General features: G+C 50.5%; 1 protein-coding gene across 1 annotated transcript; it reads left to right on the forward strand.

Moving 5' to 3' along the window:
- The first annotated feature begins 1,210 nt into the window (after window positions 1-1,210).
- Window positions 1,211-10,466, forward strand: Cpn2 (carboxypeptidase N subunit 2). The gene is made up of 2 exons (XM_026400294.2): window positions 1,211-1,300; window positions 8,608-10,466. The coding sequence occupies exons 1-2, from the start codon at window positions 1,298-1,300 to the stop codon at window positions 10,249-10,251; spliced, it is 1,647 nt and encodes a 548-aa protein (XP_026256079.2). The 5' UTR covers window positions 1,211-1,297; the 3' UTR covers window positions 10,252-10,466.
- The last annotated feature ends 14,520 nt before the right edge of the window (window positions 10,467-24,986 follow it).

Raw genomic sequence — 24,986 nt, forward strand, 5'->3', positions numbered from 1 at the left:
CAAATGGACTAGCTGTGTTTCTGGGGGTGTGGATGCCCTGAGATTCTGCTCAGACAAAGGTCCATTCCCTCACCTGAGAGGGAGGCTCCCCAGAGGTGCCTCTTCCTCCCCATCCCCTCCTGGAAGCTGACACCCTGCTCTTGCCAGCGGAGGTGCCATCCAGAGTGGGGCTGGGTCCACTCTGTCCACTGCCTCTGTCCCTCTCAGAAACACCTGCATTCCTCTGCCAAGTGTGGATTTGTAACCTGTCTCTCTTGAAAAAAAACGCTTCCTTGGTACAATCTGTCGGATCTTTGTAGCGTGGCTGAGGCAGTGTGCTCACGTGCAAAAGAAATATTATTTTGTCCTGGTAAAGAGTGAGCGGAATATTAATACCATGCAACAAGTTAAAAAGCCCTCAGACTACTTTGAATGGAAGACTCCTGGCGTTGCAAATGATCTTCGATTGCTTGCTTAGGATTGCACCCCTGAAATCATATGAACACTCCTGGGCACACATACACTCTCACCACACCCTCCACCCACTCTCACGAACTGTTACTCTCACACATTTTCATCATGCATGCGTAGACACACACATTCCTTCCCTTGCACACTCTGACTTGCACTTGTATACTCTCCATCCAGTCTTCAGCTGGCTTCACGGCCCCTGGCTGGACACCTCCCGAGGCGGGAAAATCACTCCCTCCCAAAGCTGAGACTAACATCCTTCGAGAGCCTGAGTGGGGAAGTGTTCCACTTTATTCAGGGCCAGAAATTCACCTTCTATAGTTTTTTCCCCTTTTAACTAAGAAAGGGTTCAGAAAGTTAGTTCATTAAACAAACAAATCAGCAAACAGACCAACACACACACACACACACACACACACACACACACACAACCCTCTTAGTTCTCCTGTGGCCGTGTATAGAGTGGAGGAGGGACCTGTGGCCAGGGGAAGTGGACCTTGGGTGGAGCCCTCACCTCAGTGCAGCTGCTGGGTGCCTTCCAGGGCTGGTGGATGCCTTGGGTCCCAAAGGTGCCCAGCTTGCCACTTTAGAAGGATTTTGACCCCACCAGGCACCTGTGGGTGGGAGCAGCTTAGGGTCATTTTGTAATCTTCAGAGGCCTTGCCCAGGTTCTCTCTCTGCCCTGTGACCCTGATGACATTCCCAGAACAGGTCACGTGAGGGGAGGAACCACTGTCCAGAACTTTGATCAAGGCTGGGGCTGGATTCAGCCAAACACAGGCCGCACCAGACGCCCCTCTGCTCTGGAGGAAGATCCAGGGCTGCCTGACCCACCTGCTCAGTCTTCATGGTAGGGCTCCCGGGGCCACGCCTGGGTCTGTGGGTGGTGGGGGCATCTGGCCTGGAGTCCTGGCTGGGGGGCAGGAGAGAGGCTTGCCTCTCTTCCCCGTTTGGGAGCATTTCCTAGCTCCAGCAGGTTGTAGTACCGGGGTTCCCCTCCTGGGGGAGGAGCAGCAGTGAGGGGCTTGGCTCTCTTGGGCTGGAAGGAGGCAGGAGGAGGCCTGGGCCGGGGGTTCGGAGATGACCACCTGGTCCCTGACTAAGTGGCAATCATCAGGGTGATCCATGGCTGGGATCCGCCCTTGTCTAGACCTGTCACCTGGCATAATTATTGCTAGGTCCCTCTTCGTTCCCATAAGTGACCAGGTTTAGATGATAAAGTTTATTGTCAACTAGGACTGAAACCTGCACACAGCTGCTTTTTATTGAATGTCTGCTAGTGTCCAGGGCTTTATTCTTACTGTCTAATTGAACATGTTTATCATCTAATTGAGTACCAGCCGTGACCCTGAGGGCTACAATCATGGATGAGGAATTGAGGCTTGGAGGGATGGAGTGAGCAGACAAAGCCCACACGGCTAGTAGCTAGTGCAGATACAGACTTTGAACCCAGGTCTGTCTCTGCCCTGGCAGAGCCAGAGTGCTTTCCTACTCCACTAAGCGGGACACAGAGCATGGCCTGAAGTTAGGGGGTCCCAGAGAGCAGTGCCATCTCTCTGCCAGCCCAGGCCAGGTAATGAGTGCAGAGCATTGAACCCTGGCCCCCCTCCCAGCCCTGGTGTTCGATGAAATGGGTGTAACTGACTAGAATGCAGAGCAGAAAGACCCAAGCCTTCAACAGAGGACTGGAGACCCAAGGATCCAAAGGAGGGGCAGTCAAGGAAGTGGGGAAGTGGGACTTGTGCGACCCTAGGAGGGTGGGTAGGACGGAGTAAGGCAGCAGTAGGAGCTGGGCGTGGTGGTGCACGCCGGTAATCCCAGCAGTTTGGGAGACTGAGTCAGGAGGATCAAGACTTCAAAGCCAGACCCAGCAATTCAGCAAGGCCCTGTCTCTAGATAAAAAATACAAAAAAGGGCTGAGGATGTGACTCAGTAGTGTAGTGCCCCTGGGTTCAAAAAAAAAAAAAAAGTGGCAATAAGAAAAGGCAAGCACAGGTGCTCCACAATGTCAGTGGGACCTGGAGTTGGGGACTGGGGTGGGAGAGTGATGGCACCCAATTCATGACCTCCTCTTGTTTCAGAATTCTGGCTGCCTCCTCTCCTAGAACACCTACGTGGCACATAGACAAACTCCCCTGAGCCTCACAATGCCACACCAACAGGTACAGAGCTCCAGGAAGCCCCTGTCGGGCACTTGGGGTGGCACATTTGTGTGTGCACAGTGAGCCAGTGTGACCCAGTTCAGCCTTCTGGAGGGGACTGGGAGTTCTGCCTCCTTTTTAACCCGACTATCTCCATTTTTACAACAGAATAACTTCCCCGTTATTACCAAAGTTATCCATGTTTATCATTTCAAACTGTAGAGCATACATTTTTAACCAAAAGAAAAAAAGTCACCCACAATTGTATTTTTCCAGAAATAACCACTACAAATATTTTGTGTGTAATCTGTTTTCAGTGCACAGATATACCTTAAAAATGGTAATGTAGCATTTTGGGATTCTACATAGATTTAATTTTAAAAAGTGCAAACATTACTAAATACATATCTATAATTTTAAAGATAGCAGAGAAGATTTGTACTACATCTGGGTAGCATAATTTACCTAACCAAGCCCTCAGGTTGCACATTTAGGCTGTATCTTTATTTATTTGGTATTTGGGATTGAACCCAGGGTGCTTAACTTCTGAGACACATCCCCAGCCCTTTCTTATATTTTATTAGAGACAGGGTCTCGCTGAGTTGCTTGGGGCCTTGCTAAGTTGCTGAGGCTGGCTTTGAACTTGTGATCATCCTGCTTCAGGCTCTGGAGCTGCTAGGATTACAGGTTTGCGCCACGGTGCCCGGCTTCTCAGTCTCTTTTATTTGTCTATTTTTATTATTTTCATTTTGAGACAGAATCTCCTAAGTTGCTTAGGTTTAAGGGCCTCACTAAGTTGCTGAGGCTGTCCTCGAACTCTCGCTCCTTCTGCTTCAGCCTCCTGAGCACTGGGATTACAGGCGTGAGCCATCAAGCCCAGCTCTTTTTATTTTTATTTTTATTTTTTGATAGTCTGGTTCCTGCTGTCTCATTTACTAATAATGCTGGACTCCAGGTGTCCTGATTGGCATTGTCATGGTCACTCTTGATTTACAAATGTGAAAGCAGGGGCTTAAAGGGTCACACCTGGGCAGGTGTGAGTGGCCAGCAGGATAGGAGCCCAGGCTGGAACCAGCCCCAATCTGCCGCCTCAGCCCCTTGACTGACTTCTTTGGGTTGAGAGGGAGGGAGACCAGGTCTGGGAGCAGCAGATCTTCCCTGGGGAAATGGATGACGTTTCCATGTGCTTCAGAAGCCCCTCATCCTGCTTCCAGATGTGTGGCAGCCTGAGTGGTGAATCCAGCATGTACTGACGCAGTCAGGGGACCTGGGCCAGGGTTCTGGGCTCCCGTCACCCTCTGGAAGGAGTGAGGCTTAGCTCTGTGGTGGATGACAGATTGGCTTGCAACGCACACAGAAATGCACCAACCCAAGGGCAATTTGAGAAGAGGAAGGAGTTCATTTGCACCCAGTCAACCAAAAAAAATAAAATAAAAATAAATAATAAAAGTTTAAAATCATGGAATAGGCCAGACTTCCTTGGCTTGCTGAGTGTGGAGCATTTTTGAGGACATGTGCTGGTCTTACTCCCAGATGAAAACCTTCTGGCTGCCTCCCCATGATGGGCCTCTGGTGTCCATCTCCACCATCCTTTGGTGGGGTGTTTCCCATCTCCGGAGCTCCCCAGTGACCTGCTCTCTTGAGGGTGGGCTGGGAAGGGCCTGAGTCTGTTCCTCTAAATCAAGGACAAAAATGCACTTTCACTTGGCCAGAGAGGACGAGGCTAGAAAAAGTGCTGTTGAGAAGCATCTCTCCAGTCCAGAGCGGGGCGGTTGGATGATCTCATCGGTTTTTCCAGAGCTAACCTCCATGACTACTAAGAAAACTAAGGCTGGCTAAATTCAGGAGAATCAGATTTGCTCTGAGGAGAGAGATGCATTTCGCATGGCTAAATACTCCGAATCAGCCAGGCTCTGGGAATGGAGTTTTTTATGTATTCTCTCACTTAATCCTCACAACAACCCCACAGGGAAGGTAGTATTGTGCAGGTGGTTTTGGAGGTGAGGAAACTGAAACACAGAGAGGTTAAGTAATTCACCTAAGATCACACAGTTTATTAAGGATGGATATAGGATTTGAGTCCAGATTGTCTGACTTCAGAGTACAAACTCTTAGCAAATCCAGAGCAATTTGAGAATGAGTCTTGGGCCGGGAGTGGATCATTTGGAAATTATTGGTGTTCTGCACCCTTATTGCTAGTATCCTTCCCTGCATCCCCACTCCATCCCTGTTGGCTAGGGCAAGAGGAGTCTTGCCTTGAACCTTAAAAGACCCTGTTCTGGCCTTCCTGTTCCTATAAGATCCCCAAGGGTTTAGAAGATGTCAAGACCAAGGGGCACATGCCGACTGGAGGCTGGGTTCCCATCTTGAACCATGTTTCAACTACCCAGGACCAGGTCCATGTTCTCCAGGGTGATCTTGCCACAGAAGAGCACACCTTGACCTATGGTCCCTTGGAGTAGCTGTGGGTGGGGCCTCAGTACCATAGACTCAGGTGGGAAGAGAAGGGCATAGACCATGGGTGGGGTTCCCTGATATGCATTCATCCTGGGGCCTGCAAATGTGAGGAGCAGGCCTGCCCATCCCCGCCATTCCTCTGTCTTGGCGCAGAAACCGGTGGGGGGTCACAGCAACACCTTGATCCTGCCCCTTGCTTCTGAGTGTGTGCATGGGAGTCTCCATTTCCCTGTCCTAGACACTTCTAGATTTGCTCTGAGGCTCAAGATGCATGTGGCAGCTTTGGGAACTGGCAGGTGGGAAGAAACCCTTGGCTCGGCCACCTTGTCGGCAGACACCTCCCGCCATTGCTGGAGATGGTATTTTTTGTGCCACCAGTGTCATGGTCTTGCTTCAAGGCCTGAAATAAAGCAACTGCCTTTTCTGGAAACTTCTAAAACGTGTTATTTTCAGGTGACAGGATTCAAGAGACCCAGGTAAAGGGAGAGAGGACACAGTCTGGGGTGAGCTCGGTCGGGAGGCACACGCTGCAGCCAGCTCGGTTCTCCTCATGGTGCTCCTCCCACTTTGGCCACAGCGTTCCTGGCAGGAGCAAGTGGGAACACAGGAGAAATGGGTTGTGCCACTCGGCCCTGCTGCAGACACCCCAGGCCTGCCTCCCTGTCCTGTGAGGAGGCTGGCCTGACAGTCTGCAGGGCTCTCGAATCCTAGTGTTGGATGGCCCTTCATGCTGGGGGATTTTATTCCAGAAACTGCCTTGGAGAACCAAAAATCCAAGGGGTTAGCCAGGAAGAGTGACTGGTCCCTGGATACCATCATGGCACATTAACAGTAAGAATTGCTGGTTTCTTATTGTTGGGCAGATTCCAGGCTGTGATCCTGTCCTGGCTGGTGCTTCATAGGTCTGTGTGGTGGCACTCCAGGGAAGGACCCTGTGCCTCCCAAGCTGCTCATCCCTGTCTAGAGAGTTCCATTCAGCAAACACTGACTGAGCCAACAGGAAGTCACTTGTGCCCTGGATGCCAGGCATAGAGAGATGATGAGCACACTCATCTTCTCACAGAAAGGACATCTATGATTGGTCTTTCAGAGTCCCTGATGATTTTGTCCACAGGGGCGGCCCAGGTGTGTGACGTGCACAGGACGCCATTCTGCCACAGCCAAAGTCCGTTGCATTTAGGTTTCTATGCACATGGTCTCCTGAGAGCAGTCTCCTTCAAAAGCTGAGCTCTATAACAGGCCCAGGGGACACACACTGGCCTGAGGTCCTTCCTTTCCCTCATGGGTCTCTAACTGCCATTGCAGGAGTCCCTTCTAATGCCACCGCCTGGAGTTTAGGCAAAGGCGCCTGAGGGAGGAATGTGTTTTCTCAGGGAGACACCGTCCCTTCTCTATCGGCTAGAAAGAACATTTCTGGGAAAACTGAGAGTCACTGAGTGTCTGAATGGATGAGGCTAAGCACACTGGCCTTTCTAAGTGCTCTGTGTGCAGGGAGACCTTGGGAACAGCCTTTCACAGCTGAAGCTTGAGATGGTGGAGGCAGCCAGCAGAGGGCAGCAGAGAGACAGCCAGCTGCTCTTGCCAGGGGATGGCCTCCAGGGGACCAGGGTAAATTCCAGTTGAGGAGAGGTAAAGAGAAAAATTAGGGTCATGCTGCAAGAGGCTTTTCTTTCTTTAAAACAATTTATTTTGATAAGGCCAAATGTATTCTATCTAGAAGATATTGTGTTTTTCTACTTTTTTGTTCACATTGCCTTTTCTGTAATGATTGTGGCTTGCAAGCTTTAACAATAGTTAACATAGTTACTAATAATAGTTCTAATAATAATAGTTAATAATAGTTTACTTTAATAATAGTTAACATAGTTACATAGTTTACTAATCTCTTGCACTGTCAGACCCTGGTCTAAAACCTTTATTTATACTTACTCATTTAATCCTCCCAATTATCCTAACACACTGCTATTACCCACTTCTTAGATTTAAGGAAGTTGAAGCACAGACTGTGAAGTAACATGCCCAAGGTCGCATGTCTAGAAAGTGATGGGCCTGGGATTCGAACTCACTACAAACCTGTAGATGAGTGATGTGAGCAGGGTCATGGCCTGGAGAGCACATAGCCCCTAATGGGACTGGGGCACTGAGCTCCGGTTATTCTTGCCAGGTGGAAATGTGAGCCCACTGCCCCCAGATCATCCTAAAATGTGGACTTTTGATCTGACATTTCCTAGTCTTTCATGTGTGAGCTATTGATTAATAAATAAAAATGACCGCAGAGGAATAAACACAATGCACTTGTAAGCTTTGTCACCTATTTGTAATGTGTCAGTAGGTGCTGGCAGGTTTTTCTTTGTTTTGCTTTTGATTAATATTTGGCACACTGGAAGCTTGGACCCCTTGGTCTACTGGTTTGTGGACTTCCCAAGTCTGGGACCCTCCTGTCCACACAAACTGGAAAGTTCTTGGGCTCCAACATGGTGGGGTGGGGAGGGACAGGCACAGGTTGAGGAGAGCAGTTGGTGGCAGTGCTGAGGAGCCACTGTGTGGCACTGTACACACCCTCTGAGATGGTGCAGAGAGCAGGTGGAAGGGTAACCTCACCATCAGGCCTGGAAGAGTTACATTTGGAAATTCCCAACACAGCGACAATCTTCCCACATATTGTTTTATTTGTTCTTTTTAGTTGTACACGACAGCAGAATGTATTTTGACATATCATACATACATGGAGTATAACTTCCCATTCTTGTGGTTGTACATGATGTGGAGTTACACTCTTTGTATATTCATATATGAACATAGGAAAGTTCTGGTTCATTCCACTGTCTTTCCCATTCCCATCCCCCCTCCCAACCCATCATTTTCCCCTGTCATTTCCCACTGACATTGATCAGAGAGAACATTCAGCTTTTGGTTTTTGGGATTGGCTTACTTCACTTTGTGTGTTAGCATGATAGTCTCCAGTTCCATCCATTTACCAGCAAATGCCATAATTTCATTCTTATTTATGGCTTGATCTTACCATAGTTTACATAATATCTTGAAAAATTCTGTACTACCCATGGTCTCCTTTTACGCATCTTTCCTCTGTCTTTTTCTCTCCTTTCTTCCTTCCTTTCTCCAATATGGAGAGAACATGGAATGTCTGAAAAACTTGGATGTTGGTTCTGCTGTGGGCACTAACCTGCAGGTGTGACTTGTCAGGCCACCTGAGACCTTCATCTTCACGAGATGAGACCCCACCCCACCTATCTTGCAAGGCTGCTCTGGGTGGTATGAAAACAGCTGCTAAAACTATGAATAGGGGCTTGGAGTGGGGCACTGCCCAGCATGCGTGATGCCCTGGGTTGGATTCCTAGCACTGCAAGAAACAAAACAAACCCAAACAAAAAAAACAAGAAAACCCTGTTACCACAACTGTGGCTTTCCCAATGAGGCGAATCCTCCCTCACGGCCCATTCCTGTCTCTAGGGTCACTGTCCAGTGCTCTGGGCACTGTGCCATGCTGCCCTTGCTAAAGGTGTCCCTTCTGTTTTCTCTCCCTCCTTGGATCTGGAAGATGCTCCCTGGAGCCTGGCTGTGCTGGGCTTCCCTCCTGCTCCTGGCCGGGCGCACCCAGCCCTGCCCAGTGGGCTGCGACTGCTTCATCCGGGAGGTGTTCTGCTCAGATGAAGGGCTGGCCACCATCCCGCTGGACATCCCGCCACACGCCACGGACATCGTCTTTGTGGAGACCTCATTCACTACAGTGGGAACCAGGGCCTTCAGCAGGAGCCCCAACCTGACCAAAGTGGTCTTCCTCAACACTCAGCTCCATCACTTTGGGCCGGATGCTTTTGGGGGGCTGCCCAGGCTGGAGGACCTGGAGATCACGGGCAGCGCCTTCTCCAACCTCAGTGCCGACATCTTCTCCAACTTGACTTCGCTGGGCAAGTTCACCCTGAACTTCAACATGCTGGAGGCTCTGCCCGAGGGCCTCTTTCACCACATGGATGCCCTGGAGTCCCTCCAGCTTCAGGGGAACCAATTTCAGACTCTGCCTGGGAGGCTCTTCCAGCCTCTGACACGTCTGAACACCCTGGACCTGGCTCAGAACCGCCTGGCCCGCCTCCCCGGGGGGCTGTTCTGCAGGCTCAGCAATCTGCAGACCCTGAAGCTGAGCAACAACATGCTCTCGAGGCTCCCTGAGGGTGTGTTTGGCAATCTGTGCAGACTACAGGAGCTCTTCTTGGATGGCAATGCCATCAGGGAACTGTCCCCAAACATCTTCTCGGGGCTCTTCTGCCTGCAGAAGCTGTGGCTGCAGCACAACGCCATCCGTCACCTGCCACCCTCTGTCTTCTCCTCTCTGGGCAATCTGACCTTTCTGAACCTGCAGGGCAATGAGCTGCGGATGCTGCCTGTGGGTCTCTTTGCCCACAACCCAGGCCTGGTGGGCCTGTCCCTGTCCCACAACCAGCTGGAGACTATCACTGAGGGCACCTTGGCTAACCTGTCTAGACTTGTGTCCCTGACGCTCTCTCACAACGCTATCACCCACCTCCCCGAGGGTGTCTTCTGGGACCTCAAGGAGTTGGGTAAGCTCTACCTGGGCAGCAACAACCTGACGGTCTTGCACCCAGCCCTCTTCCAGAACCTGTCCAAGCTCGAGCTGCTCAGCCTCTCCAGGAACCAGCTGACCACCCTCCCGGGGGGCATCTTTGACACCAACTACAACCTGTTCAACCTGGCCCTGCACAGCAACCCCTGGCAATGTGACTGTCACCTGACCTACCTCTTTACCTGGCTGCTCCAGTACAGCGACCATCTCTTCCACATCAACACCTACTGTGGGGGCCCCGCCTACCTCAAGGGGCAGTCAGTACTCTCTTTGAAGGAAGAACAGCTGGTGTGTCCTGTCACCCGGGACCGTTTGGGCTTCCAGGTCCACGGGATAGATGACAGGGAGCTACGGGACATATGGGATCTGGCAGTGGAGGAAAGGGCAGTCTGGAGGAGGTGCACCTATAGCAACTCCGAGGGCACTGTTGTGCTGGCCTGTGACAAGGCCCAATGTCGCTGGTTGAACATCCAGCTGTCTCCGAGGCAGGGCTCAGGCTTCCTGGCGATGAAATACAATGCCAGTCAGGAGTGGGACTTGAAGTCCAGCTGCGGCTCCGTGAGAATCACTGTGTCTATTGAGGCTCAGACAGTGGGGCCCTAGCTATAGGGCAGATGGATCTAAGAATCTGGACAGTAGCTGCTGGGGCCTGACCAGGCAAGGGGCAGGGTAGACAGAAGCTGGGTCTCCAAAGCTTTGGCTTTTCTGCTGCAAGGGACATGGTCACATCTCCAAGGTGGCGGAGGTGGAGTCAGACCTGTTCCCCACAGTTTGTCCTCCTCCTCTCCTTCTCCCATCATCCCTTCTCGGAGTCTGTGGCCCGACAAGGCCATTCTTATTCCTTTCAAAGCACCCTTGAAAGCTGCGCCAGGGTCTGGAGAATAAACCTCCTCGGCTCCAGTGGTTTGCTATGACTCAGTCCCACCCCCTCTCCCCACCCCTCTCTCCAGCCCAAGGAGCGGCCACCATTGCTCCAGGGACCATCCAGTTCAGAACCCACATGTCTGTTTCAATGTCTCACCTTGAAATTTTGTTTTCAATGGATGCAGAGATGACAAAGGAAATGACAGAAGTGGAGGTGGCCAGCGAGGCAGGGCCTGGCTTCGTGCCGGGGCATGGTGTCATCAGCGCCCTCCTGTGGCAAGGGGAAGATGAAAGAGTTCCCTGGGAAGGTCAAGGCCAGCTGGTGGCTCTCAGGACAGGAAGTCCCAGAGGGCAAAGGTGTCTTTGCTGGATAAACACACAGAGGGCCACTCTGTGAGGATGCAGGACAGAGTGGAGAGAAGGACAGGGCAGGGACAGGTGAGCCGGGTGCGCTGCGGGGCCGATTTGGCCACCTGGTTTTCTCACAGCATCTGACTGTCTGGGCTGCTCATTCCCTGGAATTGTTCTCCCTTGGTTCTTTCCCTCTTTCTACTTTTTTTCCCTTCCTTCCTTCCTTCCTTCCTTCCTTCCTTCCTTCCTTCCTTCCTTCCTTCCTGTACTGGGGATTTAACCAAGGAGTGCTTTACCACTGACCTATATTTCTGGGCCTTTTCATCTTTTATTCTGACACAGGATCTCACAAAATTTCTGAGGCTCACCTTGAATTCAAAGTCCTCTGCCTCAGCTCCCCGAGTCACTGGGATTATGGCCATGTGCCACCGCCCCTGGCTCTCCCTTGGGTTTGGAGACACTGCTGCTGACCCACCCCACCGTACTTTCAGTGTTTGTCACCCATCACCTACACAACAGCCTTTTTAGGGGTCCTATATTTCTGCCTCCCCAATAATCCCAACTGAGGGCCCCCTCCACACGGATGACCCCCAAAACTGCTCTTTGGGCTCAGCTCACCTCAGCTGCACACTGGCCTCTGCCTGCTTAGCAGCCACATGCTGGTCTAAACCAAGCTCTATCCCCAGCTCCTCCTGGGTTTCCGTCCAGCAAACTGGCAAACCTAAGGAGCTGGAGGTATCCTCCCATTTTTTCCCCTCCTTCTCCTTGTAGCCAGTTAGTTAATGAATGTCCAGCTTTGGCTTCCATTTCTCTTTCCCCATCCCCAGATTCTGTCTCTTTGTCTTCCTTCCTAGTTTCCCAGCTGCAGCATGGGAAAGTCTTAGGGGTATGGGGAGCAATGAATCAGCCGGTGCCCCCCAGCAGCCTACCACCGGGCAGAGATCAGCCAAGAAGGCAGAGGAGAGCAGGGCATGGAGGCGCGTACCTGTAACCCAGCTTCTCAGGAGGCTGAGGAGGAGGCTTGCAAGTTTAAGACCAGCCTGGGGGAGTTAACAAGACCCTGTCACAAAATAAAAAGAGCTGGGGATGTATCTCAGTGGTAGAGAGCTTGCCTAGCAGGTGTGAGGCCCTGGATTAAAAAAAAAGAAGAAGAAGAAGAAGAAAAAGGTGTGATGAGAACAGAACACAAAACACAAAGAGGAAAGAGGTGAGCCTTGGCAAACGCTAGGGGGCTCAGAAGAGCACACACCTCAGGCGACAAGAGCCTCAGGGAAGCCTGGCCAATTGTGGGCCTTGAGGGGAGCAAGATGGGGTGCAGAGAGAGTGGGAGCCAAGGGCTATAGACCTGCAGGTGGAGAGGTCAGGGCTGTGGGACTGTAGAGCAGGGCACTCAGTGGGGGAAAGTGGAGGAGGAGGAGCAAGACTGGGGAGAACAGAGGAGCCCCGTATTTAGTAAGGATGCTGCAGGCAGTTTATGCAGACGAGGGACATGCTCCTGCCTGTGCTTCAGGCAGGTGGCCCGGCAAAGTTTGAGGGGAGCAGGAGGTGGCCACAGAGTGAAGGCTGTTGCCTGGCTTGAGATGGAAGCCATGAGGGACAGGATGCTAAGGAAATGGAACCAAAAGCTAAAAAAGATTCAAACAGCTGACTGCAAGGCACAGAAATGCAAATTATAGCAACAAGATATCGAATGACATCTATTAGACCCGAAAAGACTAGAAAGTTGGATCATGCCAGGTGTGGGGAGGATGAGCTCTCCAGGGCCTGCTGATGGAGGCCGCCTCTGGGAAATCCAGCAGTTTTGAGTTAAAGAGGGCTTGGGAGGGAGCTGAATGGGTGGGTTGGGCAATGTGAAAAAGAAGCCTGTGGGCAGTCTCCAATTTTTCTTCTAGGTGCCTGAAGATAGCAAGAACAGGGCCTGAACCCAGAGTCGGGCAGTTTCAGGAGAATGGAGGGGCAAGATGATCAGACAAGGACACACAACTCTCCCAGCTTCTTATGGCATTTTGCAGACAAGTTTCTTTGTCTTTTTCACCCTTGCAGTGCTGGGGATGGACCCCTGGCCTCGTGTATGCTAGGCAAGCGCTGTCACTGAGCTACATCCTTGGCCCACAAACAGGTTTCTGGAGACTCAAATCAATTAACGTTAAGGTGATGGACAGTGGTCAGCAGATTCACCAAAGCATAGATTCCCATAGACACTTGGTTCCATTTCCAAAATCATTTGGCTTAAGGGTGCTCTTGGTCACATCTTCCAAGGGTGGAGAACTCGGCCTCAGAGAGACAGAGGAGGCAGGGCTGTGTTAGGCTGCTGGCTCCCATCCAGGTGTGCTGACCACCATCTGGGGAAGTGACATCACCCTGTACCACAGAGGAGCTTCGTGAATCTCCGTCGGAGGAATGCCTGTCTGAGCTATAGACGTGGCCCAAGTAGTTCAGAGTCCCCTGGCAGGGTGAGAGGGGCAAATAAATGCCTAGCAGACGTTTCTTTCAATTACACTTTTCCCAAAAAATGTAACTCTGGATTAAATTAAAATAATTTCTCTCTCTGTCATGAGAAATCAGCCTCTCGGATCAAGGTGAGCTAGACTAGTGGGAGGCTCTGAGTGTGCCATGTACCCCAGGGTCTTCATGTCCTGTCTCCTGTGACTGGGTGCCCCAGTCTGGTCCAAGAGTCGAGTTTTTGATGGGTTTTGGTCTGGAATCAGTGCAGCCCCCCACTTCCTCAATGCATGGCATTTGGTGAATCGTGCCTCTTCTCTGAGCCATTTTTTCACGTGTATAATAAGGTTGGTTGAACCCTGGAATTATCTGGGAGAGTAACAGTAGGAGCTGGAGGGTAGCTCAGTGGGGGGGAGCCTGTCTAATGTGCACAAGGTCCTACTTTCAGTCCCTAACACTAGAAGAAATTAAAAGTTAAGCTTTAGCTGGGCGTGATGGTGCACACCAAGCTCCTCGGGAGGCTGAGGCTTGAACCCAGGAGCTGGAGCCAGCCTGGGCCATATGAGGAGACCTCTATTTCATAAAAGCCAAACAAAACAAAGTCCAGCAAAAACCAGCCGAGGTGCTTGGGCCCCATCTTCTGATATTCTGATTAATTTCCTTGGGACATGGAGGGGAACCTAGATATCAGCTTAAAACAAACAAACAAACCAAATCAAACGGCTCCAGTCCCAAACCAAACTCTCCCAGTGATTCTCACATGGCCAGGGCTGAGAACCCAGGGCTTGGTTTTGCCTCAGGCACTGGTCAGGTCAGGGTCTCATAGTGGCAATTTGCACCTTCCCCAGGTCCCTCAGGTGACGCTGGCCTTGTCATACCCACTGGTATGACACACATTCAGTGTGATGAAACAAGCCATAAATGCCATGCATAAAAATGTCCACAGGTATTCTTTTTCTTTCTTGTTGATGTTTTTAATCTTATCATCTTCGGTGCTCTCGGTGGTTTGAATTTTTGGAGACACTACTGCTGGGTGCCCCTTGCCCTCTTTTCTTGCTGTGTAAGGGAGGTTAAGTCATCTGGAAGCATCATGGGAATCCCTTCCAGGACACTTCACTGTTTGTAGTCCAGGGATTTCCTGGTACTTGCCAGCCTTGGAACCCTGAGCAGGCCTCTAAGCTCTCTGTGCCTCAGTTTCCTCACCATATTATTCATCACCTAACAGTTTGCACCGGGCTCAGATCAAACTCCTGTCTTCATGTGAGGTACCCAGGATGATGGCATATGCTAAATTCCCAACCAATGATCTCTTACAGTGTTAGCGTTACTCTTTGAGTCCTATGCTGAATGAGGTTTTGGTCAACAGTAGAACACATATACAATGGTGGTCCCCTGGGATTATAACAGCTGAACAATTCCTATTGCCTAATGACACTGCAGCTGTCCTAGCGTCAGAGGATGTCACTTACCTGTTCTTGGTGATGCAGGGTTAAATGAACCGACTGCTCTGGTAGTCACATAAAGAAATAGCATATACAATTATGGACAGTACATCATATTGGATTATGATAATGACTATGTTTCTGGCTTATGTATGTACTATACTACATTTTTATCATTATTTTAAAGCTTTCTCTTATAAAAAGACAAAAACAAAAAACAACTTTACTGTTAGGCCCACAGCAGCCCCCACATCTCCTGTATATCACTCTCTTGGTTACATCAGGAGGCCAGGAGGAGTGATTGACCTGTACCACTTAGGTTTGCATAAGAACAACTCTTGATGTTCTCAGGATGACATGGACAAACATGATAAAATTGTCCACTCATGCATTTCTCAGAATGTGTCCCCGAGGTGAAGTGATGCAAGACTGTATTTATAGAGAACTGTGGGTGTGGGTGGATATTAGGCACACACTGGCCAATTGCGTGACCATCATTTTTCCTGCTCCTCTTGGTTTGTTTCTGTAAGAATGTGAAAAATACTGTTTACATATCAAAATTATATTCTTTGGGAGGACTGGAAATGCAATTTACAAAATATTTCACTGCTAATAGCCGGTATTGGAAAAAAAAAAAAGGATGGTGCTGTCAACGATGAGAGCAACTGGGTGCGTGGCACGTACCTGTAATCCCAACCGCTCGGGAGGCTGAGACAGAAGAATCATGAGTTCAAAGCCATCCTCAGCAATGGCGAGGAGCTAAGCAACTCAGGGATCCTGTCTCCAAATAAAATACAAAATAGGGCTGGGGATGTGGTTCATTGGTCGAGTGCCCCTGAGTTCAACCCCTGGTACCAAAAAAAAAAAAAAAAAGAAAGAAAGATGAGAGCATCTAGCACAAGTCCAACCATGGCTTCTTTCACTGTTTTCTGCTTTATTTTTCCACACGGTCATCTGCAGGTTTTTCCAATCCCCAACCTGCAAATGTTCTGATTAGGTCTCAGGACGCCCCCTAGTGGCCCAGTGGAAGTACGGCTTTCCACAGTAACAGGGACTTCTCCATCTCTCCTATAAACCTTTCTAAAGATAAATGGCCACATGCTTTTGCCCACTCCTGCTGTAAGCAGCACAGAAAACACTTGGGAGACAGTTAAACTGACCCCACTATTCTTTCCCCCCATACTCCTGGGACTTTGGTATAAATGATAATCCACACCTGCTGGCTTATATTTTTGCACTTGGACCCAGAGTTGGGCAGTTTTGTGCAGTCCATCACTGTGCCCAGCAGAGGCCTGCCCCATGTGCTCCTGAGGTTGAGAAGGTTGCAAGGCGGGGTAAGTCCCAGGACAGAATTCCACTCACACGAGAGTCACCTGCGGTCCTCCCAGGCCAAGGTGGTACATACCTCCTCCTACCCATGAGATGTGACTTTTCAAGAGATGAGAGGGGACCTCTGGGTTAGACTTGGAGGCTGAATGGAAGGATCTGTATTCAATTCCTGGGCTGATTTTATTTATTTTTTGCTCTGAAGTCTGTGTGTAAGCCACTGGTTTGTGGTGTGTGATATTGTTTTGACATCTGTGAAACCAGCAGACGCCTGGAGTCTTAAAAACTAGATCTATGAAACTGGCGTATCCTGATACACAGCAAGCCAAGAGCCCCAGGGCATTTGTGATAAGTATTATTAAATCCAGTGAATTCACCCACAAACATATCCCATACTTAATTTGAAATGTTAGAACTCATTCATACAAAATTTCATTTTCTAATTTTTATACTCTCTAAAACAGAGTTCTAAACTAGGGAAAAATAAAAAATATCTCCTGAACAGCCAAAATAAGCTTCCAGTGCCTTAAATAAAAGCTCATGCTTTTACTCCAAACCTCCCTCCCCTCAGAATCTGCTCTCCTTTTGATAGACATAAACCATCAGGTTTGGTTTTAGGGTATCCAGACTACAGATTAAAGACAGAAATGACAAGTTGTGGCGGTCCTACTGGAGGAAGACTTATTACCAATCAAGAAAGTGATAGAAAAATGGCTAAATCAGGCACAAACTCCTAAGGAGGAACAGCCTGGGCCACTGAGTGGAGGCAACTAGCAGTTCCTGAAATCAATGCGTTGTTAGGGTTAAGAATGCCGGTTAGGGCTGGGGCAGGGGCTCAGCGGTAGAGCAGTTGCCTAGCATGTGTGAGGCACTGGGTTCAATTCTCAGCACCACATATAAATAAAATAAAGGTTCATCAACAACTTTAAAAAATTAAAAAAAAAAAAAAGAATGCCGGCTTAGTTTGCATTTCCCTAAAAGCAGAGTTTAGGACAAGGACTTAGACACAGATCAGCGGGGTGGTGATTCTAGGAAGCAGTTCCATGAGACAGGGAAGGAGGAACTTCAGAAGATGTTCTGTGGAGGCTGTGGCAGTGGCTTCCTGAGAAATATCCAGAATGTCTTGCCTTCCTAAAGGACAAGAGGTAGAGCATCACCCACCAGCTCCTCTCTCCAGCTCTCATTTTGGGCTCACTGCATAAGCTGGGTTTCTGCAGAACCTGCTACCGCAGCAGATGCTGGGCAAAGGGTGGGCGGTCAGCACAGGCTACAAGTGCCCTGCTTGAAGCAACCACAGCTGAGGGTGATCCCCATTCCAAAGAGGGAGCGTTGGGGGTTTCGTCAGATAAGAGGCCAGTGCTCAGTTATCCAGGGATGAGCCCATCCAAACTGCTTGTCTCGAGGGCTTGTGGTTAGCAAAGGGTCCCGGGCAGCTGTGAGGCTGCCACGAGGCAGCCATGCGCATGACACTGAGTGTTGGGCATGCTGCTGCTGCAATAGCTCTCAGGAGCTTTTTAAGAGGCAGTACCTGAACACCCTGCGACTCCCAGCTTCAGCCCGCAGGATGTGGAAGTGCAGCTTCTACTGCCCACCCTGCCCGGGTCGACTGTGACCTCTTCATCTGCACCTCCCTCCACTTTGAGATGAGGCTCCAGAGGCAAGGTGAGGTATTCAAAGGAGGTGATCCCGGGGAGACTGGTAAAAGGGTGAGGACGGGGACAGTGGTGCACAGGGGGTGACGAGGGGACCCCCAGCCACAGGGAAAGCTCTGAGTGCAAATGATTTCTCAGGGTCTGTTTCAACTCAGTTAAGGGAGCTGGCTCCTGATAGTCATCACTGGCTGAAGAATGACCCCGTCACCCACCACAGTAGTCCAGAGACAGGTCCCCAAAGAGAGTCGTGAGTGCCTAGTTTACACATAAAAGCACCCAGAGGCTTCACCGTGTGTGTCCTCGACTCCCTTGGGGGAGGATTCGTTTTTGGATGCTCCTGACCCAAGTGTAATGCAACCTAGATGAAGCGGGCCTCCACCTGACCCTTGACCTTAAGGAAGTCACTTTTGGGGGCCTCTGTTTCCAGGTGTAAGTGCGGGGTTTGGCCTCTGTGAGGCCCAGAAGCTCATCACCATGGGGTACTGAGTGCTATGGCTAGCAGTCATTTTGTCATCCTTTTCTTTTTTAAAAAATCTAGAGATATATGATTGAAATTCTTTTATAAGGCTGTTGGTGAGACAGCCTAATTGTCTTGTTAAGATGGTAGAGTCACGTGACTTCTATGTCAATTCAATGCCAAGAACTCAGGAGAGGGTGAGAGAGAGGGAGAGAGGAAGAGAGCAAGTGTGTAAGGGGTTTGTGGTTTTAGGTGGAAGTTTTTAGGGCGTGAGATAGTTGAAGCAAAGAAGCTTAAAGACAAAGGGGAGAAATAAAAAGTAACTGCCACTTGAAGCAAAGACAAAAGAAGTGTAAACAGCTGAGCTGCTGCATTCTTTGGCTTTTGCCCACCCACATTGCCAGGAACACAAAGGCCAGCTTTTCCACAGAGTGGGGCCACGCATGGTGCAGAACCCACCCTGACCAGAGCATCAGGGTGCTTTCTGGAGCCCAACTCTGAAGGGGTGGTGTTTTCCACCACCTCCAATCCTGCTCTCTCCTGCCTGTGTCTGGCATCCATAAAGAATATTGGCAGGACATGGGGGCCTTGCCATGCATGGTGTTCCTGGTTGACCCCTCTGTGCTTGGGGCCAGGGTTGGGGCAGGCTGAAGGCTGGATGTGAGCAGTCATCCCGGGAGATGGATGGACAGCGGGTGTGCTCTGGGGGAGGCCAGCAGCCTGCTGCAGTTTTATTGCTGTTATTTATGGCTGAGCTGGGGCATCAGTCAGCAGGAGGACAGCTCACTGTAAGCTGACCCGGCTGCCGCACAGCCTGTGGCCTCCTGCCTGCCCATCCCAACGCTTCAGGGCTGTCAGCCTCAGAGATAATGACCAGACCTGGGAAGTGTGGACAGAGAGATTCCAGAACGCATTCTAACCCCGAGGCCTCCTCATCCAGGGAGAGGCGTGCGTGACTATGGGACACATGCTTGTGCCCGTGAGTATTTATAAAGCAGACATTTGTGACGTAGACACGGCACAGGTAACTTGATTCTCATTTTGGTGCAGTAATAGGTAGTCCAAACACTGAAATGGACTCGAGTCAGGATTTTTGTTCGTCTTTTTGGTGTGTTTGTTTTTGCTCTGGGTGTGCACGTGTGCACGTGTGTGACTCAGCAATGGAAGTACCAGCGGATCCTATGTCAAATGTCTGAGCTTATGTTTCCTGTGCTTGCCTAATGCTTGTGGGTCAAAAGGTCCAGAAATGTTCTGGGTGCTAAGAGTTAATGGGATGGCTGGGTGATTCCCCCCTCCCCCACCCTGCCACTACAGGACCCTCCCCGGTGGTTGGTAGCCACTCCACTGACACTGACCAGACTAGGTGAGAGCCAGGGATATGGAGTCAGAAGTCCAGGGTGGGGTCCCAGTGTAACCAATTCCTTTACCAATGACAAGGGTCTGGTTATCCCGTGTGATCTCCCTCAGTGGAGGGCGTGGAGATCAAGTGAAATGATAGAGGAGAAAGTGCTCTGGAAACAGCAAAGTGTTCCTGGTGGGTCCTGGGAAGCCCCTGCCTGGGGGCCCTTGGGCCAGCAGTGTAGGTCCAGGAGGGAGGCCAGGGTGCATCTGGAGTGCTTGGGTGGATGAGTCCCGTGGTGGGGGGAGGAAAGGGAGCTGGCAGAGTCCCAGGAACATGGGGAGCAGGGAAGTGATGTTCTTCGGATGAAGGATGCCTACTCTTGAGGAAGCTCGGGAGTCCCAGTTTGAGAAGTGACTAAATAACTTGGCGGTCTCATGAAGTCAGCTGGGCCAAAGGGTCCGCTTGCCATGGGCCCTGTTATGGTTTGGATATGAAGTGTTCCCTGAAGACTGGTATGTTGAAGGCTTGGTTCCCAAGGCAGCAGGGTTCAGAGGAGGGGACTCAGGGAGCTGATTGGATCATGATCATCAGTGGATTAGTCCACTGAGGGATTCACAGCTGAGAGCAGTATTGGGAGGTGGTGGGAACAGTAGGAGATAGGACCTAGCTGGAGGTTCTAGGTCCATAGGGATGTGCTCTGGAAGCACTTTCTGTTCTTTTGTGGTGCTGGGGATTGGACTCAGGGTCTTGTGCATGCCAGGCAAGCACTCTGCCAACTGACCTCTAGCCCCAGTCTTGGAAGGGCATTTCCTGTCCCAGCCCCCTTCCCTATCCCCTCTCTGCTTCCTGTCTGCCATGAGTAAGACGCTTTGCTCCATCATGCTCTTCTGCCATGACGTCTCTGCAACGGAGCCTGCCATGGACTGGAACCGTGAGCCTAAGAAATGTTTCCTCCTTTAACTCAATTTTCTCAAATGTTTGTCACCGTGACCAAAAAAGTCCCTTTCCTTCCCTTCTTCTGTTTGCTTCACAGATAAGCCTCCAGAAGCCCCACTGGACCAGGCTTCACAGGACCCATTCATCAAACCTTAAAGGTTTACATGGATCCCATTCACCAATACTTCATTCATTTAAAACATGTCGTCTGGCATGGCCAGGGCTCTAGCTCATGTTTCTGTACCTGAGAGTTCTTCACTTTGACACACCAGATTCTCTCTTTTCCTGGGGTACCTGAGTGCCAGGCCCAGGGCACTGCAGATGGCATGATGGTCCCTGCCCCCATCCAGTAGGAGAGGCAGAGTTGTCAGCCAGTGTTACCCCTCCAGAGAAACTGCTGTGACAGCGCACTAAACAGGACATGGGACTCCAGAGGAGCATTGCTGCCAGTCATTGCATTAAAATTGCCCTGAAGTACAGAAGCTTAAAACAACAGGGCTCACAGAGGCTCTCTTGGGGTTCCTGTGGGTCCCAATGCAGAGAGGGCATTGTGGGGACAGCCTGCCTCTGTGCTGTCCGGTGTAGCCTCTCCCTGTGCACTGGGCCTCCTCACAGCAAGGAGGCTGGGTCCCAGGGCAGGCTAAGGAGAGAGAAGTGCTGATCCTTTTGTGACCAAGCCTTGGAAGTCACAAGTATCACCTCCCCTTTGCTCCATGGGCCAGGGAATCACAAGTCCCATCTAGATGCTGGGAGACACTGACTCTATCTCTGGGGCAGGGTGAGTGTCGTAAAGCAGGAACATCATGCAGGATGGGAAAGCATACTGGAGGGAACTTTGGAAACTACAACCTGGCACGTCTGTCTAGGGAGGAGGGGAGGGAATCAGGGGAAGCTTCTGGAGGAGGCGATGCTTGACTCAAGACTGGAGAAAAGAAGATGTGGGGGGGTGGGGAAGGAGAGATAATCCATGGCGGGTGGTGGGGGCGGCACCACACAGGCCAGAGGATTGAAATCACTAGGGAAGTCAGAGCCACAGGAAGCCGCCTAATGCTGGAGAGCGCGTATATGTATACAGCAGGGGTGGCCAGGACAGGCTGCAGGGGGAGGAGCTTAACCTGAAGATGTTCATCGTCACCCTCCAGGGGTTGCTGATCACCCCAGAGTTGCCAACCCATTCAGAGACCTGGAGGCAAGACACCCACAGATTTTGTATTCCATTGCCAAGACTTGGGTCAAGTCCCCACCAAGGTGATCTCAAAGATCACAGGGAGGCGTGGAGAATCTCCCCCGGCACTGCATCAGGAAAGGAAGTTTGAAGCTCAGGTGGGGACAGTGGCCATGGCCAAGGCCTGGTGAGGAAAGGCCCATTTGGGAGCTCTCTCTCCACCCAAGCTCCAGGCATCCTGTGTGGCGTAGCGTGGAGAGACGGTGCTTGATGCTGCCCTGGATAAACTGTGCTAGGGACCCAAAGCTCCTGGGCAGGCTTCCAGGAAGTGCCATGGGAGGCAGGATGTGTGGCTCAGTCCCCATCAGGATGACAGGTGGACATTTGAGGTCAGTGTTTCAGTGCTTAGATTCATGGACTGGCAAAGCAAGGATCCAAAGCATGAGTTTATTTTGCCTGTTAAGACAATCGACTCCCAAGGACACTTGTTATCTATCTCATGAAAGAAAGGATGTTTCGAGACTCTGAGAAGAAGGAAGGACATCATCTCAGAATAAAGCACCTTCTTTCCTAAGATCAAGCCCTGGAGATTGTGCACAGACACATCCCTGAGTCAGGCCTGCCATCCAGGTGGTGTCTGCTCAGGGTTCTCTTGCAGATCCACAGGCACACAGACCCAGGGGCTTGTGTGGCCCTGCGGGGACTTACCCTCAGCTCAGTGGTCTCCCTGCTGTCTATGATGAGGTCACAGGTCCAAGCTTCAAAAAGGCAAATCAGTTGTGGCTCTACCTGGGGTTCCACCTGTTGCTCTGTGAGTGGCTGGTCACAGGGGAACCAGAGAAGATGGGACCAGCTGCTGAAACCTGCCAGAAATTAGCCTTTCAGAACAGCAGTCATCAGAGGGCTGTCGAAGATCATGACCATGTTCAGAGGCTGTCTACCTCTGCAGGTTATGAAACCTCAGGGGATTTGCCGGACTGAAGCCAGCTCTTGTCCCAAATGCCTTGCCCAGCACACTCTGGCTAGACTTGGCATTCACTCGTCATCCTTGTCCTCCGGGTATAGACAGAGTGTCACTATTTACATAGTGTGGTTTGGGCTAGGTGCAGTGGCACAAGCCTGTAATCCGAGCTACCCAGGAGGCTGAGGCAGGAGGATCACAAGGTGGAGACCAGTCTGGGCAATTTAGCAAGACCCTGTCTCAAAATAAAAAAAAACAAAACAAAAAAGGGCCAGGGGGGTGCTGTGGCTCAGTGGTAGCGTGCTCTTGGCATGGGGTTTAATCTTCAGTAACACATCACACACACACATGTGCACATCCCCCGCCCCGCCAAACCAAACAAAAAAGCATACACACACACAAAATCAAAAATAAGTAAATAAAACCAAAGTACAATTTTGATTTTTGAAACTTGGGCTTTATAGCTAGCACCTAAGTCAATTCTTCTTTTTGAAATGTTATGAATAGGTACCAAGGCCCAGAGAGCATTGTTTACTTGTTTGAAGTCGCACAGCTTTGCTCCTAGAAGTGGGATGATGCTGCAGGTCTGACAGCTTCTCTGGGCCAGTCTTGTTTGCACTGCACCATTTTCTCTCCTAGTCCTGAGGTCTGGCATGTCACTAAGCCATCAGTTGCCACTTTGCTCTGCTCCCCCAGGAGGCTCAGCTCCAGGACAGTGTGACGCAGGCATGAGCCAGCCTTTGCCCTGGCTGGGAAACCTGAGGCAGAGAGGCACCCTCATGCCTGCCATATCAGTCCATCCTCCAGTCAGTTGTCAGCTGCAAACTGGATGTCCCTTCCTGGGAGGGTCCTCCCATGTTCTGTGATCAAATCTAACCTCTCCTGTCCTCTCACCTCGGCTGCCTCCTGGTGTTCCAGGGCTAGGCATTGACCACTGTCCCTCTGTCCACTCCCTCTCTTCTGGCTGCTTTCTATCTTGGGACACATTCCCCACCTGCTCTCTGGACCCAATAGGTTTGGCTGATAGCAGGTGGCGGACCAGAGGATGTGCAGAGGGGAGGAGCCAGGACATTGTTCCTCCTACTCTCCCTCTCCAGTTCCAGTGCCCATTGTATAGGCCTGCCCTGGGTTAGCTCAGCCAGCAGCTCCTGGCTTCCAGTCACAGGCCACCCTTCTCTGTCCCTCTAGCTCTAGACGATGCCTGGGGCTTCCTCCATTGCCGATCTCTGGTGCCCCAATGCCTGGTTTGGCTTCTTGGGTTTTATAGCACCAAGTCAATTCTTCTTTTTGAAATATTAGTGTGGCTCATACACTGCTGGTGGGACTGCAAATTGGTGCAACCACTCTGGAAAGCAGTGTGGAGATTCCTCAGAAAACTTAGAATAGAACCACCATTTGACCTAGTTATCCCACTCCCTGGCATACACCCAAAGGACTTAAAATCAGCATATTAAAGTGACATAGCCACATAGATTTTCATAGCAGCTCAATTCACAATAGCTAAACTATCAAACCTACCTAGGTGCCCTTCAACAGATGAATGGATAAAGAAAATGTGGTATATATACACAATGGAATATTAGTCATAAAGAAGAATGAAGTTATGGCATTTGCTAGTAAATGTATGGAACTGGAGGCTATTATGCTAAGTGAAATAAGCCAATCCCCCCAAACCAAAGGCCGAATGTTCTTTTTGATATGTGGATGCTGACTCACAATAGTGGAGGTTCACCAGATTGGACATGGGAGAATGAGGTGGAGGGAGGAGGAATGGGAGTGGAAATGACAGTACAATGAATCAGACATAACTTTCCTATGTTCAGATAGGAATACACGACCCCTGGAACTCCACACCATGTACAAGAACGGGAGGTTATACTCCGTGTATGTGTGATATGTCAAAATACGCTCTACTGTCATGTACACCTAAAGAGAAGAAGAAGAACAACAAAAGAAATACTAGTGTGGCCCCTGCTGCCTGCTGGTCCTCTAGTTGATGCTGTCCCTTCTTGGAGGGCAGTGTAAAGAGTGGCCACTGTTACCTCCCTCTGCCCAGTGAGTCAGGAGACTGAGCCTCTGGAACCCTTCCAGTCTCTTCTCCCTGCCTCGGCCTTGGACAAGTTCTCGTCTCCACTCCCTCCAGGGCTCATGGCCAGCCCAGTGGCCACCCTCCCCACCACTGTTCTGGGGGCCATTCTAAGATGTCAATCAGATCATGCTTTGGATCAGCACCCCCCGCCCCACAGCTTTACAGATCAAGCCTGCACTTGGGAGTCAGCCTTGCCAATTTGGTCCCAAGCTGCACCCCATCACCAGACTAGTCATTTTCCAAACACACCATCCAGTGTCCTCTCCCTCTTGCTCTACCTGGCTCCCTCTCCAGCGCTGCTTTCTCTTTTT

Source organism: Urocitellus parryii, chromosome 2, assembly GCF_045843805.1.
Source record: "Urocitellus parryii isolate mUroPar1 chromosome 2, mUroPar1.hap1, whole genome shotgun sequence".
Lineage (NCBI taxonomy): Eukaryota > Metazoa > Chordata > Mammalia > Rodentia > Sciuridae > Urocitellus > Urocitellus parryii.